This window comes from Patella vulgata, chromosome 3, assembly GCF_932274485.2.
Source record: "Patella vulgata chromosome 3, xgPatVulg1.2, whole genome shotgun sequence".
Classification (NCBI taxonomy): Eukaryota; Metazoa; Mollusca; class Gastropoda; family Patellidae; genus Patella; species Patella vulgata.
In genome coordinates this window covers 66,192,690-66,212,254 of record NC_065881.2, presented here as the reverse complement: position 1 = coordinate 66,212,254, position 19,565 = coordinate 66,192,690, and the positions used below count along the sequence as shown (strand labels likewise).

The following is a 19,565-nucleotide window of genomic DNA, read 5'->3' as shown; positions in this document are numbered from 1 at the left end:
AGCGAGTTCCATATTATGCCTAAAATGATCTACCACCTATACAAAAAAATCATGCAAAAGCCAATATCTTGAACTATTCCATTCAACGTATTTCAAACTTTGCATGGATTAGTGATTTTCATAGATGTACTGGGAACTCACATGGTGTCCCAGTTAGGTAACACTTCTGTATTCCAAATCCTACTTGATTTGGCCAACTGATCTTCTTGACGTAGCTGATTTTGTAACTGTTTTTTACGCTGTTTATATTCACGTTGTTCTGAAATAAACAAAAATATTACCTTTATTAATCATACATCATTGTCTTTCTTTTTTTAGTCATATAATTAAGATTGTCAAGGAAAAGATTATATTTAGACTAATAAATAAATGTTGTTTTATATTCTGGGTGAATGAACTACATTTTTTAAGAGACCAACTCAAAGATATAAAAGTTACATTAATGAAATTTATATAGCAATAGATATAATTAAATAGATTTTTGCTTTTCCTTACACAATTTCCTTCAATATTTAATTAATACTTCAGGTATAAAATTAGAACATTTTCCTGTTAATTATCGACATCCAAAAAACTACACTACAATAACATGCTAAAAATTAACTAATTAATATTTAGCCTTGAATTTTTTTACACACAACTCTTTAGATTAAGTTTTCCTTCTGACTAAGACATATTTAACAACAATTGTAAAATAATGTTATGAATAACGTAATTAATGGAACAGACATTAATTTTATTACATTAACTTAAAGCACATTTTTGACAACTCCATTTAACTTCTTGACTCACTGAGTACACCATGTATTGTATTCACGTAAAACTTATATCACAGTCTATAATTAAATAAAGTCCTTCAAGTTTAAGGCGCGCTTTCGCTCTTGCGCCTCCCGACACATCTCGACTTATCTTCGGGGGAGTCATTAAATATGCCCGCAAATTAGCTAAATCGCTCTCCTAAATAATGAGATTCATAGTCTACTGTACTTTCAGTTTTTTTTTACTTCTAAAACTGCATATATTTGAGTATAGTGACCTGCTCCTTCGAGCTATGAGCATTTCCATGATAAAACTAGGGCTGCCATAATTATTCATCAAGCATATTGAATGCTAATATAAGGCTCGTTTTAATTGGATAGAAGTCTAAAATCAGCCAATAGTATACGATGTTACTCCACAGCCTAATATGTCGCCGGATATGAATGGAGAATATCCGCAGGAATGATAGAATGAAATGTCTAATAATAACTTTACGTTGTTTAAACATACATTATGCAAGAGCTAAATCTGATTATTGCAAGTCTTTATTTAGGCTTCAGATGTCATAGAAATTATAAATTAGATCTTTATTTACACAACAAGCACAAAATCAACTCTGTAGACGGATTGCTTGGATTCGGCTCGGATTTAAACAAGATTTCATTGATTGATTAAATTTTTAAATGGTGTCGTAAGTGGAGATTAACCGTTGACGACATACTCCCGGAAATTTTAGATCGACGCTAAATGATAGAGTGTACGAAGCGAGGCCGCTGTTGAGTGAGGCAGCATGTAAGTCAATTTGATTGAAAGTTCGATATATTATACGGCCTTGATATTATGTTTAGTTGTTGTTAAAAGGAGACTTTGGATGTCGGTATTATACGCTCTTTTGTCACTTGCGTTTACAGAAATATTATGGAAATTGATAAACATTGCAGCTAGCATCACCCCAATTGAATTGCAGCCCCATTGGATCACTGTTTCCTATTAGTATTTGTCTGCTTCGGGAGTTACGTAGGCCTACCAGTTACAGTACAAGAGTACACGCAGGCTAACAAGAAGTCGGCTATAATTATGCCTCATTGATTTGGTCCATTCCTTTCAAACTTTCACTTCTTATCTATAAAGTTTTATTTTTAATTTGTAGTAAAAATAAATGTGATACGAATTGAATTGCAACCCTGTCTCAAACCGAATAGGCTAACAGTACCACAGCCATTGAAAACGTTACTTAATAATTGAGATTATGTAGGTGGAGTTAACGCCTGTCAATCAAACGATTGGCCATTCTCGGAGATGGTGAAGAGAGAGTTGACTCCCATTTCTAGTCAAAAATTACAATGGTGATAACTTTGTTCAGAATAAAGTAATTTGACTGAAATTTTCAATATATTCTTCTTTCATCATCTATTTTTGAACTGTTATAGCAAGAATGCCCAACTCTCTATTAAAATCTCCCAAAATGTATCTTTAAAATGTTTTCATGTACCGCTGGTCTCATTGGCATAGTGTTGATTATCGCTAACAATATGTCTGAAGATGGTCAAAACTGTCAAGTATGCAACATTTTTAACTTGAAATTACTGTAGGGCAAGTGGTGCAGGACAGAGGGCTGGATGGGACTAAAAAAAATCAGACCCAGTGTACACATTTAAGAACCCTTGGCAGTTGGAATTTGATATTTGATGAAGAGGTTGTAGAAGTGTTGTGTATGGTAAAAATTTCCCTCATACCATAGCAGACTGTATGGGCAAGTTGGTTCAGAAAAGGAGATTGAACCCCATTTCATTTCAAACCATAATTTATACCTACCTTTTTTACGAGCACATTCTACCATTTGTTCATATTGTTGTCGATGTTTCTCAGCTTCTTCAGGATCTTTCGATGGTAAATTCCTACAATAATACAAGTAATCTTATTTCAAATGACAAATTATAATTCACTTTACAGGTACAGTATGCAAACATTATTTTTGAAAGTGTTATCTTATTAATGAATAACCTTTAATTATTCTAGTGCTGTTTATTTGATAACGTGAAAGTTCACCTTGTACAATCAATATAACCACAATTATAACTCACATTACAGGTACAAACAACAGGTACAGTAAACAAACATTTTTTTGGGAAGTGTTTTTTTTTTTTATTAATAATGAATAGTCTTTAATTTTTCTAAATACATCTATTTCTGCAGTTGTAGTTTATTTGAGAACGTGAAAGTTCACCATGAACAATCAATATAACCACATGTATCTTGACATTTATTGATAATATAAGTTTTATAGATCATCAACAAGTAAAATGACATTCCTATATCTCTATTTTTTTTACTGTGTGTTGTTTTCCAACAGGCAATGATTGGTATTTTCAACATGTAGTATGACATTTTAGAAAGTCAGCCTGAACTAAGCAGGTCACTACGGGGAATAATAATGTCACAAAATAACAACCAATATGAATGATGAAACTCATTAATTTCCTATGATATGGATAATTGATACTGTACTTCTGTTGACTTTTCCAACTGCACTCCCTCTCTCCCCCCCCCCCCCTCCTATCCAACCCCCACCAGAATGTTCCTATCCAATCACTTGATTTAATTCGTTCTATAATAAATACTACATTGTAGTGTAAAGATGTTTAATTTATATCATTACTAAAAGTGTTATGTCTGTTTACTCTGCTACAAGTTTATCTAACTAATGCTTTTTCATTATGCATGTGTCTATTGTGCGTTACACAACTGCACTAACTAATATACTATTCAAAAAAAGTAGGGGATATTTGATTTTTAAGTGTTATTAAAGTCACCTAATGAAACTGACGAAGAAACAAATGACAAAATGAAATGAAGTTCACATTCATCGATTTATTCCAAATGATCGTTAGACTAAGTAAGGCACAGACTGACCATTATAAGGGTAAAATGATACCCGGGGTCAAACAGCAAAGTTACCACAGCATCACAACCAAGTCAGTAACGGGTAAATCCTCCTCTGTTTGCCAAACAAGCATTGATCCGATGTGGCATACTCCTAATGAGACGTCTTAGGTCATTTTGGTCCAGATTGTCCCATTCCTGTTGCAACGCAGCAGCAAGTTCTTGGACATTGGCAGGACGTTGTTGACGTTGACGTAACCTCTGTCCAAGCATGTCCCAGACATGCTCGATGGAGGAGAGGTCGGGACTCAGTGCTGGCCAAGGTAATGTGGTGATGTTCTGTTGTTGGAGGTAACCTGTAACGATCCTGGCCCTGTGACATCTTGCGTTGTCATCCTGGAAGATGAAACGGCGGCCATGACGTCGTGCGAACGGCACAACATGGACTGCCAAGATGTTGTCCCGGTAGTACTGGCCTGTAACACGCCCTGCAACAACATGTAAAGCCGTTCTTCCAGCAACAGTGATGCCTCCCCACACCATAACAGAACCACCCCCAAATCGATCATGTCTGATGACGTTAATGTCTTGGAAGCGCTCGTTTCGACGACGCCACACCCTCCTACGTCTGTCCAAAAAATCAACAGTGAACCTTGACTCATCTGAAAACATCACATTGCTCCAGCGTCGATTATCCCAGTGTTGACGATCCCTACACCAACGACGTCTTGCCTGAATGTGATGATCTCTCAAACAAGGGATCACGCGAGGACGTCGGGCGCGAAGGTGACCCCTATGCAGTCGATTCCGAATCGTCTGGCCACTCACTCTCACACCAGTGTCTGTTTGAAGACGAGCGCTGATTTGATTTGCTGTGATGACACGATTTCTCAAGGCCAAGGTACGGATAAATCGATCCTGGGCTTGAGTTGTCGCCCTTGGTCGACCTGAGCGTGGTCTGTCCTGTACAGATTGTGTATCACGGTATCTGGACCATAGCCTGCTTATGACAGACTGAGAAACATTCATTGTCCGCGCCACAACCGCCTGTGTTGTGGTAAGCCGACGCATATCAAAATTTGTTTTCTGGTCACTAAAACAATTAAACTGATGTTTCCACCCTGGAATTCAATGCCACAATGACTGTAACATTCAAAGTCAGAGTCGTGCAAATCTTGGGTTGGACCCCCATGATGATCCCAAGCATCACCTGCATTCCATGCGGTAGCTATTGGTGCGTTTGGGCGTCACATGTAACTGGAAATGTTTCTTCTGTTAGGTTCTATAGTGACTTTTTTCGTAGTCATTTTCATATTTTAGTATTATGCCCCCAAAATCAAATATCCCCTACTTTTTTTGAATAGTATATATTCCATGCTTCATGTAAATCATTGTTTCACAATAATATTGATTTGAATTGTTAAATTGAATTCTCTGTATCAGCTTGAGATCTGCAAGCTTAACAGCTATTTATCAATATTCTTTTTGTGTATGGTTAGATTATGTTTGAAAAAAAAAAAAAACCCAACAATGCAGAACACTTGAGTTATTTTTAACAACAGGTAAGCTGGTAAGTTTATTGCTGATAGTCTAGAATTAGAGTTCTATGTTTAGTTTATCAATTTTCAACAGTGAACCGATATTAATCAATTAATATTTTTCTACGTACATTATCCGAGACTACAGGGTCTAGATAAATAATGTAGATAGACATAACAGTTCTGCTTAATCAATAATTCCATCAGTAATTTACATCTATTCAAAAAACATTACTGGATTATTTACCACACCCTAAACCAGATACAGTACACGTCTACTCTTCGTGTCTGCTCCCAGATTATTTTGACTAATGAGATTGACACAGACTTATTTATCCTGGTTATTCAAGCTATTAAACAACAAATACAGATAATTACTAATGGAACCCATGATATTATATTTATACCCTGTTTACAGGACAGAGGACGATAAAGCAATTATTCTATCAGGTCATTGATGAATGATCTTGCTGCAAATGTCATGGTCACACAGGTAACATTGAGTGCTTAAATTATTTATTAACAATGCCAATAAATGGTTGTAAAAACATCAATTATATGAATGATCACTCACAGAAACAATGCTTTATAGTCTATACAGCATTGTAATTTTTTTAACCAGGAAGAAGGTTGTATCACTGTCCACATAATGAACACTGTATATATATATGTGGAAAATAACTCTGTGTAAAGCTTGTAAAATTGATGATTCTAAAATTCTAAAATCAATGAGGTTCTGAACAATATTTTTACCATGTTTTTCAAAAATTCCAATGAGAATGCTGTCCCTTATCACGATCACAAGGCTTCATGAATTTAAAAGTAAACAGGGGATAACTCCGAAATAAACCATTAGATTATCCTAAAAAATTTGATTGCACACTTTTTTCTGTACCATGTTTAGTCAAAAATCACGTTTGCATTTTACAATCTGAAAATTTTTAAAAATTTGAGAAAGAGTTCTTTCTTATGCCACAATGCTGGTGTTAAAAAACTTGGTCCATCTGAATGTGAATGTGAGCATTAAATTTAAAATATACTGGATCAGTCAAATATTGAATTTTATGAAACTGATCCTCCCTATGGTCTTAGAACAAATTTCAATGAATTCTATTGAAAACATTTACAAGCTTTAAAAATAGTCAAAATGTGAATGGAAAGATAACGCTGAAAAATGCAATTGAAATTTGTGGTTCAAATTATAATTTGGTTTACCCTTAGACTCAAATGAACAATATCACCAATTTTAACCAATTCCATTGAGAACTTTGATAGTGTTCTTCCTTTAGCACAGAGGAAACTTAACTTACATGGGTCTGTTTTCTAAAATAAGTGCTGTAGTTGAGGACACTTCCATATCCTGTTTCTTTAGGCGGGATGGCGCCATTTGATTGGCCCTTAGCTTGGCATGATATTCTAGTGATATCTGTGATGGTTCTTTTTCTGTACTTGGCTTTGGAGGAACTTGACCAAATAATTTCCATCCTGGTGGACTTAAATCTGTAGCATCTTTATTTTTTCTTGAGAATATATTTCTGAAATTACAAAAGAATTTGCCATTAAGAACTGCAAATAATCCAGTTCCCCTATGTAAAAGACAGTAAGTGTAACTGTAATTTTAAGATGGATTCCAGACCTTGCCAAAAGAAAATACAGGGGAGCAAGGCATCACTCCCCCTAGATTTTTTATTCAGCCGAGTTTAGGTGAGGATGCATAATCGCTCTACTTTAAGACCATGATCTAGATTCTAGTTCCAATGACATGAAATGATTTATAGTAAATTAAAGGAGAATACTACCGCAAAAAGTTGTAATAATATGAAAAATAACGTTAATATTAGAATATTTTTGGCCCTACGAAATTCTAAGAGTCATTCTGAATATTTTACAAAGGAAAAATATACTAAAAAAGCCTGAATTCACATTTATGCATATCTGCAGCGTCGGACATTGTGAATTTCCCTATTGAAGGCTATTGCAACTGAGCACTGCACCCCTCATTTTGACTAACTGGAAGCATAAACATGGTCAACTGCGTTGCTTGGGGAATCAGATTGTTCCCTAGGAAAACGTTAGTTAGTTTTGACAAAGCAAGTGCGACTCAAGGGGCTTCGTTACAGAAAGCGACGTGCAACCTAATTACTGAAGTCCTCCGACCAGTGAAATTATAATAATAATATGTCGATCAAGATATAGCAGTTATGTTATCTTTCTATGTTAAAATTATGCACGGTTCTATGGTGAAACCGACACGCTTTCAAAATACAGCAATGACTGATATTCTCATTGCAACAAAAGACAGCTAGGTAGCCTAAATACTAATGTAAATCAATATCCCCTTTTCGAAGCGTATTCCGCGTCAGTAGTAGGTGTAGGCCTATGTCGATGAATTTGCAGTCGATCATAGATAGTCCTAGATTTTTTTCAGCAATATGCTTATTATACTTGACCCTCATTTTTCAATTGTTGCACAAAGAAAGTAGGCTAGGGCATATAATACTGTATATCGTATTACCCTATGACTAGGGTAAACTTATTGGAATTAATAATTTTTTTCTGTGATATATTTTCGCCGATGAAGCATGAACTTCAATAAATGAAGTGAAAAGTTATCGAGAATCGAAGGACAGTGATAAGACGAGGTACTCTGACCTAATCCGAACACAGCCTGTCGCAATTGTTCTTCTTCGCTAGAAATGGTAGAATGTTCCGAACCATCATCGTCACCGTTGTTGCTCGCATTTCTAATTGGCTCGTACTGATAGGCAAGAACATTCAGAACGAAATCAATGTCTGAGAAACTGTTTCAATGGCATTTAGTAATTGAACTAGAGTACACAGGTCACAATTCTATGGAATACAATTACTGCTTTTTACTGAGCGACGTTTCGACTAGGCTTCTCTAGTCATTATCAAGCTATGATAAAAATGAAAATATGACAGGACAATATATACATGTACACCACAATGCTAAGTTAATGATGACAAACCAGGGATGTAACTTAATTACGTGTACCTAATGGTAATCTGATTTAATTGTACGCTAATAAGTAATAATACCAATTAACCTAAAAAATTGACTAATTGATTAATGGATAAGTTGTTGTGGAGTATACACAGTGATTAGTGGGTTTTAATAATACAAACGTTGCAAGAAAATGAAAATTGATGAAATGTTATCAACGACCCCTTTCACTGAAATAAATACAAGGGGTCGTTGATAACATTTCATCAATTTTCATTTTCTTGCAACGTTTGTATTATTAAAACCCACTAATCACTGTGTATACTCCACAACAACTTATCCATTAATCAATTAGTCAATTTTTTAGGTTAATTGGTATTATTACTTATTAGCGTACAATTAAATCAGATTACCATTAGGTACACGTAATTAAGTTACATCCCTGGTTTGTCATCATTAACTTAGCATTGTGGTGTACATGTATATATTGTCCTGTCATATTTTCATTTTTATCATAGCTTGATAATGACTAGAGAAGCCTAGTCGAAACGTCGCTCAGTAAAAAGCAGTAATTGTATTCCATAGAATTGTGACCTGTATACTAATGTCTGAGAAGCTGTCACTTTCTGCCGGTGCCATATTGAAATATACATCGACTGCCTCACAAGTGTCGACTCTTATGTCATGCCAGTAATTGCGGAAATCCGGATGTGTTTTTTTACCTTATTTGTTACTAAAACTTTTTTTTTCAAAAAATAGTTCTGAAATGCTTCACACAATAAACTAAGCAAATGACAAAATTAAACTTTTACTATAGCATTTTCCTTTAAAGAGACTTTAGAAACTCTATTATCCAGACCAATGTTCTTTGCTGAGCAATCAAATATGGTTGAACCTGTATAACCTTATCAAGTATAGTTTATTACCTTTTTTAGTCAATATCAGCCTACTCAAGTTAAAAATCAAAGAATGGCAAATTATGTCTTTATTAAAAGATTATTGGTTTCTATCATGCAGAATCACTTTTTGCTTGGATATTTGGATCTGGAAGTTCAATTTAGAGGTAAATCGTGTGTAAATCTTTCTGTTTACTACTTTCACCTCAGATCTATTGACTTATGGCTGTAGTTTGAGCTGATGAGGTATGACCGCCATGAAATATGTCTGACACCAGAAGAATTTACAAAGTCACATTTACAAGGTTTGAAGACAAGTGGTTGACTTGCTAAAATATGTGATAGCATTTAACTGTAGAAGAATGTAGTGGATATTTTTGGACAATTTCTCCTTCAGCCTTTACCATTGATGTGACAAATATAATACATGTAGTAGTATTTTAAAGATCTCAAGAAAAATTATTGAAATTGGGGGTAACCTTCTAACACTCAAAGGGTTAGCTTGTTTATAGATTTATTTTGATATAAATTATGTCATTTATTGGAACATCAAATATGGTATTTCTAATGAACTGGTAAAATAAAAATTTGTGCTGAGGAGTTTATTATATATAAGTTTGTAAGGATAGCCCATGAACCTTGAATATAAGCTATTTAAAGATTGAAAATTATAATCAAATACTGCATTGATTGTGTAAAAATATATAAAAAATCTAACATAGCCTATGCTAATCTGTGAGGTGTGACTAAGGCTCAGCCAAACCTAAAGCACTTTAACTGAAATCAAAATTTCTATTTTTTTCACCATTTCAAATTCCTTTAAAGATGGATGGGTAAAATGTCTAAGCAGATTTCAAAAGAAAACTAAATAACTTAGTTGTAACACTTCTTGTTTTATTTGTTTAGTCAGAACTCATTTAAAGTAAAATATCACTTGACATGTGTATGACAAGTCAACGTAACATTTACTGACATGTCCTGTCAATGGTAAATTGTACATACAGTAGGTACATGTAATTTACAAACATTCATTACTTATTACACTTCAACTTATAGAAACATTGTATGACATCTAACACAGCCAGCTTACTACAGTATTATACTCACTGTTTATCTTATTTTCACATATTATTTTAAAACAAAAACGTCTGTGTCTTGTGAACTGTTTGAGTTAAATTTTCTAGATAATCTATAATGAATATGTCTTTTTACTAAATACAAAAATGCTACCCTTTAACTACAAGAATGAATCTTAATGTTTTGTTCAAAAAAGAGCTTTTAAGGCATACTTCATATCGAAAACATTGAAGTATTAAAACAAAAAAAAAAACATTAATAAACACAAAATCATAATATGGAACGCAATTACTATTTTAAATAAAAGGATGTTTTGTTGAGGGTTCTCTCAACGTTTTCAAGCAAATGATGATGAATATAATCCAGGGTTTATATACAAAACCAAGTAACAACTATTAACCAATAACCAATAGAGAAACCATTAAAAATACTGAGTGAAGTCAAAAAAGGAAATGAAAAGAAGACATTGTTATTAGTTTATTAAATGTTATTAAAAGTTTTTTATAATTCTCTCCAGTGGTAAATATTCTGATTTTTATAATATTACAATCAAAAGGATTTCTAACATGTGCTGTGGCTAACAAAGTGTGTCTAAACACGTGGGTAAAACCATTACCCTTTCCAAAAGCAAATAAAAACTGCTGCCAATTTCTTCAGTATTTGTTTAAACAGAAAAACATCCTGTGAATGAGGTAAAAAAAATAGCAGTAGATATCTTCACCGTCAGATGTTACAAACAGGGGAGGGGGGGTAGTCGTTAGGAAACAACCGGATTCGGAGAAAACCCATGCGGCTGGACACGTGACTCCACTTCACTCAATGACTGACCTTATCGTCGGTGGGGAGTCAAAAGGTCCTATCTGGATTTTGCGAAATTGTCCAGGAAAGCCAAAAATAGCACAGAGGTTAAGAATCAAAATGTCTTATAAAACCGTAACGTCAAAATGTAAAAAGTGGTATTTCTGAAGCTTTTCTCAAATATTTATGTACAAAATATATGTGTAGCCATTTAAACAGTATGTAACTATCCGCGCGTATCAAGCTCAACATCTAGTGCAGAAATATGGAGTGAAAGCTAGTTATTTGCAATTTTATACAGCAAAGACGTATCTCAGGAAAATATTCACCATTAACTGCTTCAATTTCATAGATTTCACACAGTAGAGGCTCATTCTGAAGCAGCAAAAAAGTGAATTTCGCAAAATATGCCAGATACGACATTTTGACTCCCCACCGACGATAAGGTCAGTCATTGTGTGATGTGGAGTCACATGTCCAACCGCATGGGTTTTCTCCGAATCCGGTTGTTTCCTCCCACTGCTAAAGACCCTCTACGCCCAACTGAATTATTGAAATAAAACTGAAATAGATATACACATTTTAAGGTCTATATCATTACTGCTAAATTTTTAAAATTTAAGAAACACAGATGGTGGCATGATGACTACCAGCAGCACAGTTGTAGATGCTAGCTCTCAAATCATTGTTAACAAGTCCCATTGACCAGCTCTCAAATCATTCTAAACAAGCCAACAGTGAGGCTGATGTCCCCAGCAGAAATCCCAAAGTAAATAGATGATACATATTAATTAATTGCACATTTACCTTTTTAACAAGAATTGAGCAATCAAACTGATTATCTATACTTAAAATACAGATGTGACGTCATCCTTTGATTTTGGCGTACTATTATTTCAAATATTCGTACGGGCAAAGTGCCAAGCGTACATTATTTATACTAGTTGAAATATTGGAACTGTGTGACGTATTTCATTGGAATGCATGGGCTGGATAGTGTCTGTATTTTAAGTTGTTTAATGGTCTCGTGCAAGACATTGCGTAATATATACATGTAGATATAGCACTCGTGCTAAATGCACTCATGCAATATCAATATATTACTTAATGTCTCGCACTCGACCATTAAACTACACTTAGTCTAAGCAGAAAATGTTCACGATCAAACTCAGTAAGGTTTTCAAGTATCTGGTAGTGAAACAACTATACACAAATTTTCATCACTTTCCATCAGTTAGAATCAAAGTTATCTTGCCATAGAGTTTTAAAAATGATATCATGAATTCTATCTTGTATTGAATTCACATACATTTGGACATACTTTGTATACCGATAGAGTTCTTCCATATGATAACGAAAAAAACACTGCAAATTTAATAAGATATTTAGTGTGTAGCCAGAGCTTTTCAAAGAAAAACTTTTACAGATCTGGTTTCAGCAAAACCATTATCATTATGACATTTCAGATTCTTCCTTGATGAGGGCATATATTTCTGCATATTGAGATACCTGTACCATTAATAGTCAATATTGATTCAAAACAAGAATCAAATATTAAATTATATTTGACTTTGTTGTGATGCAGACAAAAGATGTCAATGTAAGGTCAAACAGCAAATTTAAATGTAAAAATACAAATTGTTATAAAAGTTACATCGATAAAAAGTTGTAGATGTTATTTACTTACTGTTTTATAATATGTAAAGTCCTTTTGATCTCAGTATTTTCTGCTAATATAGACATGTTAGTAAACACTGTTCTGCCATAGATCACATGAACACCATATCAAAACGCTGATAAAAATATTACACAAGATACATGTGACTTATATAAAACACAGATAAATAAGTCAAATATCTTAACTACTGACACATATATATATCTCCTATGGGCAATTCATTTACATCATTGGTAACTGTGACCAAATGAACTTACAAAGTCCAACACATGTGACTGTCTTCAATCAAATTAGTTTCAAATAAATCTCGGTAAAGCTGAACTTTAAGTTAAGTGGTCACTTTGAATCTTTTTAAACGAATAAATATCACTTGGTACAAGGTGGGTATTAACTAGTAAAATATATACCAAGTCAAATAATCACTGTTACCACCCTGTACCTCTTACATGTTACTTAAGATAAACACTTCTTATTTTAAATACCACTTAAATAACTTCCCTTAATCTTCAGTTTATTATCCAATCATAAACTCAACAACTGTTTTAAAACTTTTTATAATATCTACATCCACTTAACAAAACCTGCAGTCAAGCTGAACCTCAACGATGTTTTGTTCCAAATTTCATAAAAGAAATCAGTTTATGTTTCAAAATAAAAAATGGCAACAAAGAAACTGCTACTCTATTCTTCTATATGTGATGAAATGTAGTAATGTAATAAAGCTTTTCTCAAATAAAATTTAAAAATACATGTCTTTTTTAAAAGAAGTTGTCCTTTGTTAGTCAACTAAAAACACCACAGGAGTAAGTCCGCACTACATGTACATGTCATTGCACATTTGTTGACACTTCAACTAATATCCTGGTAGAAGACACATCATGTCCAAAGGTCTAAACACAAGTGTCATGTAGGTTTACTATTTGACAGGAAGTTTCATAAATAAATTTCCAAATAAAAATGTTGGTTATGAGTTCAAAAGGTGACAAGTGCAGTTACCCTATATGAAGCTAGAAGCCTAGCCTATAGTATTAGTAAGTCATACAGGGTCAGCAAGAGAATTAACTGATTTAGCGAGTATCTAGAATGATGAATCATTTTACTAGTAGGGAAACCACTGACTGTCACTGTCACGTCACAATAGTAGAAATTTAGACTTTTCATTACAACAGACAAAATGCATGTTATAAATCAACAAGAATTTCATGCATGACTTATTTACTATGAAAGCCAACATGTCGCATTGTCAATGAAATATTCATAGGTGAAAACAAACAAAAGTTACTCATGCGAAGAAATCGGGCAATATATTAATTATTGGTATTAATATTATTAAGTACATTGAAATATTTTCAGTTATTACGATCTTAGACTACTGCAAACAACTAACAAATTTGGTTAATTTGAACCAACTTTATAAATGCCATTTCAACTGAAAATGTTGCTGGGGGTGGGGGAACTCCATTTTTCTAGGAAGTATTCAAGTTTCATTGCCAAATAAAATGTGACGCTGCTGCAATTTTTAGATCTAAACCAAATAAACAAGCCATATTAACCCTTTAATCAGCAATATTTGAAAAGAAACTTAGTAAGTAATATGGTAATGATATTCTGAACCTGAAAAAAGTTGAGTTTGAGCATTTCCACTACCTATTCAGAAGCTATATTGGAGAAATCTATATTCTTGCACCAAGAAAATTGTTGAATCTTTTCATTTGAAATGGACTACTACTACTATATATGGATTCACATCGATACAACCACTAAATGGCAGACAAATTTAACATACAGAAACAGCAAAAATTTATATTTATGAGAGCATTCAAAAACTGATTCAAGGGATAAATCGGTTAAGTCTCGTCAGCGTCAGACCATAACACAAAGACAACCAAGAGAAACACAACAATTTAAGTAAATTTTAGACAGACTCTTTTCAAACTTTCTTTGTAAATAATCAGGCCAACAAAGCATAAAGCACAAACAACTGCTCATTATGTTTAGTGTGAAAGCCCAGTCAGCACGTTTGAACAAAGTTTTAATCCCATCTTCTTCTACCTTAAGTAAATCTTACAGTTTCATGATAATTAACATGTCTACTTTAAATGCATCATGTACAGTCTGCTCTCAAATATTGGTTCTATTTTAGTGGACAAACATTTCTATATCAGTTTTGGTAAATAGGTTGTATTTAGCAAGTACAGTTGCTATACCGACTGATTACATCATATATCAGTCTAGTTGTCTTCCTTTAACCAGTCATTGTTATACATGTCGCCAATTGTTATCAGGAATTTCATCAATTTTTATAAACAAATGTATCTATTGACAGAACTTGTAAAAAAAAACATGTGGATTGAAAAATAAAACAGAACAATAAAAGGAGATAGTTTCTTATAGCAAGTGTAGGAGGACTGCACCACACACAAACAAAACCCATCAGACAAACCTGCAGACAAGGCACACAGACCACACAGACATTGCAAGCAACAAAGTATCAAACCAAGTAAATAGATCGGGGGCCAGCTATAAGCGTCCACTGACAGTGGTTGTCAGATGAAGATGTTGCTGGTTTTAAAATTTAAAATAGATATCATGTTATAAACAAGATATACTTTCAATTCAGTGGAAACATGGAGATCTTTTAAAGATACATTCCCCGAGTACAAACTGGGTGATTTAATGGTATATATGGACTAAAAACATATTCAAACTAATTAATTTGTCTTAATTTTGCTTCAAATCCTTCTCAAACATTGGAATTGCGAAGGAATGCCCTGCTATAAAAATTCGATCAAACCAGGTCATGTTTACGTCACATGACTTACGTCTCTTGGAAGTCAGAGGAGAATTCATAGCATACATAAGACGATGTTGTCTTTAATCGCTTACTATTTATTACAAATATCGAATCCTAATTAAATTCTTGGATTATCCACTACCCGCGTCTTTTTTCGTCATTTTTATCTTAGAAAGTGTTGTACGTCTAACTCTTCATAAAGTTTATCAACTTGTACATCAAGCACTCAATGTTCACATGTGACCTTTGACATCACGCGTGCAGAAATTCCTAATCGTCAGGCTGTCGATTAGGGGAACCCTTACATGTTTGTCCTGTATACGCTCCATGAGTGTTTTTCGGGGAATCCAGTATTTTTCTAGTAAGATTGGATATCTCTACTTTCCATATATACCAAAATTGCCATACTTTTATTGGAAATAACCACCCGATAAATCCTTTTCTGGGAACCCATCTTTAAGATATATTTCTTCAAGAATAATTTATTTCATCTATGACAAAACCTTTTTATCTAGAAATGATATCTTTAATGAACAGGAAAAAACAATTTACTGGCATAAATTGCAAAATAATTTAATATGACCACAATAATCTTTAGTAAATAAGTTTACTTTAATAATAATAAAACATTATCTGGCCTTCTGTATATCATCATGTGATATTGTCACATGCTGCATAGTATTGTAACCATATTCCTGCTGGAGCAATCTTCTACATGTCATCCTAAATTTGGTGCAGGGTAAAAATGACACATCTGTGAAATAATGGCACAAGTTGTTGCCTTGTTAGACAAGGTTAGACAAGACAAGTTGTTACCTAAGCCATTTTTACCAGTAGCCTTAAAACTCAAATTCCTTAAACATAGATTATGCAAGAGCTAAATCTGCCTATACAGGTCTTCCTTTAGGCCTGAAATGTTATCTAAATTACTAATTAGACATTAATTAACTTATCCAGACCATAATCAACTCTCAATGTCATCGCTAGCTTGTGATATATACTGGATTAGGATCAGATATGCTGCTCAACTTTCATTCATGATTTAACGATGAAATGGATAATTGAGACTATGTTTTTTTATCGTACCGACTTTAGTAATGATCATCGAGGCTAGACTGAAAATTCAATCGCTAAATTCTCGGTTCAGAGTGGATCAATTTGACTGATCCAGTCAATAGTTAATGTATTTATGATCATGACAGTTAAGTAAATACATCTTTTAAAGAGGACCTTTATATTCTGGTGGTTTCTACTGGAGCGCCTTTTTCCCTGACCTTATTTCTAATGTCGTTAATATCAATATGGTAGATCTTGCTACCCAATATGTAACTGAATATATTTCACTACAAAGTAAACAAGAAGACACAGTCATCAATATCCCTCACCCTTGGACATGCTTTGTAAGATACAGAGATAAACAATCTCTTGTGTTATTGGTAATCAACAACCAAATACTAGTAGTGTACATAAGATATATAACAAATAGCGACAGGCATTCAAATTTTTCTACCTGGTTCTAGTGAACACGAATTGAGTTCAATTAAAAACTACAACCAATGTTTTCAGAATTCCACTACCAAAATATCAAAAACCTAAAATATTATGTGTTAAGTTTTAGATGCATAAATGATACAATGTTTAAAATTGAAGTTCAAAATAGTTATCTGATCGGTTTCTGTGATGTCTTCAAGAATATTAACAATTGCCAACCAACAGCAAAGCCAAAAGTGTTTCTATGGAAACACAAGATTTATTAAATCAAAGAAAAATGCACAACTGCTATAATAAGATGATGTGTGTACCTTACTAATTTTCATAAAGTTATCTTGAATAGTTTATGAGATATTCTTTGGAATAAAATTGCATACTCCAATGTATTAAATCTTGTGAATTTCTAATTAGTAAATATTATGAATAAAACCATTCAGAACAATCTGAACAATAAAACAACTTCCTACAGTAATCACAGACGAACAGTTCAGATTAAGTTTATATTGTGTAATTCAGATGTCTAGAACAAAGAGTTTATCATCTCTTGAAGGTTGATGAAAGTGGCTAGAAAATCAAATTAAAACACAAGCTCAGAGATGCAAGAGATTTCCTCCGGATCATTTGAATGCCAGAAAGAGAGTATAAAATAGTTATGAGACAATAAATTCGAGGTCATAAACAAATCTAAAATTTGGGTAAAGTTACTAACAAAAATTAATATTTTCTTTGGCATTTCCATATTTTCCATATATCATATAAGCCCAAACACATGAAATGAAATGGGGTTTATCGTTTTACTGTTCTGCTCCGACTGGACTAATGAAGATGGGAATACACCATACAGTGTTTTATGGGGACGGCGGGGCTACAGTTTACTCTTCTATCGGATTCCGACTGTCAAGGGTTCTTTTAAATGCATGCCAAGATGTACACAGGACCTAAGTTTTTCATCCCATTTGAATGACTAGACAGCTGTCCTACTGATAAGGGAGAACCACGTCAGAAAATCATAAGGAAATTTATCTGCAAGGCTGAGAAGCCAGCGAACTAAGCCATGTTGGCTCCCCGCAAAACACAAGCACTGCCCTAAAAAAATGTCTGTTCATTGGCTGTTTTTTAATGAATGTCAAAGGACTGACCCGTCAAAAAGAATGCAACAATACATATTTAATTGTAGATTGTTTTACTAGATAAAAGAAACTGAAGATTTTTAAAATGTTGCATTCAAGGTTTCAGTGGGCATACTTTCAAAAGTTTTCTGTGTGTTGTCCCTTTAATTTCAGATACTTTTCATTTCATTTTCTATACCCTAATAAACAATGGAAATATGTTGTAATATTATTATACCTGATAGCTTTGACTGTTTTCTTGTGACATTTCATCATTCATTCATGGCTTCTGATTTCCGCAATACACTAGGAAGTGTAATTTTTTGCCTTTAAATTATGCAAATGTTTATGATTTCATTACTTTTTTATAAACTTCTACCAGTCTGAGTTACATTTTAATACCTTTGTTCAAATTAGATTACTTTCATAAATACTAACTGGATCAATAAAATTCTGTACAATATGACTATTTTTAGTTGATTTTTTCATCATCAACCTATAATAAAGAGCTGTGATGTTTAATATTCTTTTGTTCATTAAACAACCTTGATCTAACAACTTGTTTACCAGAAAATATAGATGGTTTCTGATCCATGACTCGCTCCTATTCCCAACTTAACCCGCAAAACTGATCAATTTTCCTTCAATACCTTTGTATAATATCAAATCAATATGTCGGTGAATACACAGTAACTAGCGCCTGTTCCCAACACAATAAATCGTTTGGATAGAAAGATGTGTTAATCTAATCTAGTCTGTAGGATCTAAGAATCAATCTTTCTTTGACTAGTTATTACTTTGTGAGTTCACCCGTCTTCTATAGATCTTAAGTATCTATTCTATATAAAATACATGTGTCTAGTTTCTCCTGTTTTCTAAATCTACAAGTGCTTATTGACAAAAACATCTTTAAATCAAATATGAAATAAATGTGTATTTTATGATTATTTTGATTAGTATTAACAATTTAATGATACATTCCCACAAAAGTATTTAGCAGGTGGTTATTTACAATAAAATAAGTATGGCAATTTTGATATATACATGTAAAGAGAGTAAGAAAATACTGTATTCCCCGAAAAACAACCACGATTCGCAAGACAAAAATATATGGATATCCCTAAAGCCCCTCATCAGACCCGGGTGGTGTCCATACTGCGCTGCTGCGACCGTACAGCGACCAGAAAATGCACAAGGTCGCCGGCAAACATGCACACAATGCGAGAAAAGGTCCTTAAAAATTTACAAACTTGACAAAAGTCGCATTCTTACCACGACCTGTGCGATTATACCTCTTTCTCACGGCGTGCTCGTCACGTTTTGAACATGCTTAAAACAAACACCGTGGTGACACGGCGATCATTGGCGACCATGGACACCAATGCACAATATCTGTATGTGTATGTACCGTATTATTACAGATACTGGATGCATACATATACAGACAGATGTACAACTAGTTCCACCAGTAATGAAATAGGAGATCTACCCAGTCTTAGATATTGAATCAATTATGATCTGTTGATAAGAAAAATGTCATGTAGATTGTAGACAGATCTAAGATTGAAAATAACAAT

The 19,565-nt window shown here is 33.6% G+C and overlaps 1 protein-coding gene across 3 annotated transcripts in view; it reads right to left on the bottom strand.

Moving 5' to 3' along the window:
- The window catches only part of LOC126814671 (TBC1 domain family member 12), a 41,791-nt gene that overhangs the window by 10,593 nt on the left and 11,633 nt on the right, over positions 1-19,565 (bottom strand). For 2 of the 3 annotated variants that reach the window (XM_050539977.2, XM_050539979.2), the window contains exons 2-4: positions 6,491-6,715; positions 2,575-2,657; positions 142-259 (exon numbers count right to left, since the gene is read on the bottom strand). In XM_050539977.2, coding sequence (XP_050395934.1) covers positions 142-259; positions 2,575-2,657; positions 6,491-6,715 — 426 coding nt within the window. Of the gene's footprint in view, positions 1-141; positions 260-2,574; positions 2,658-6,490; positions 6,716-12,603; positions 13,203-19,565 lie in introns of those variants that run through there. The other variant, XM_050539978.2, reaches the window with a different exon arrangement.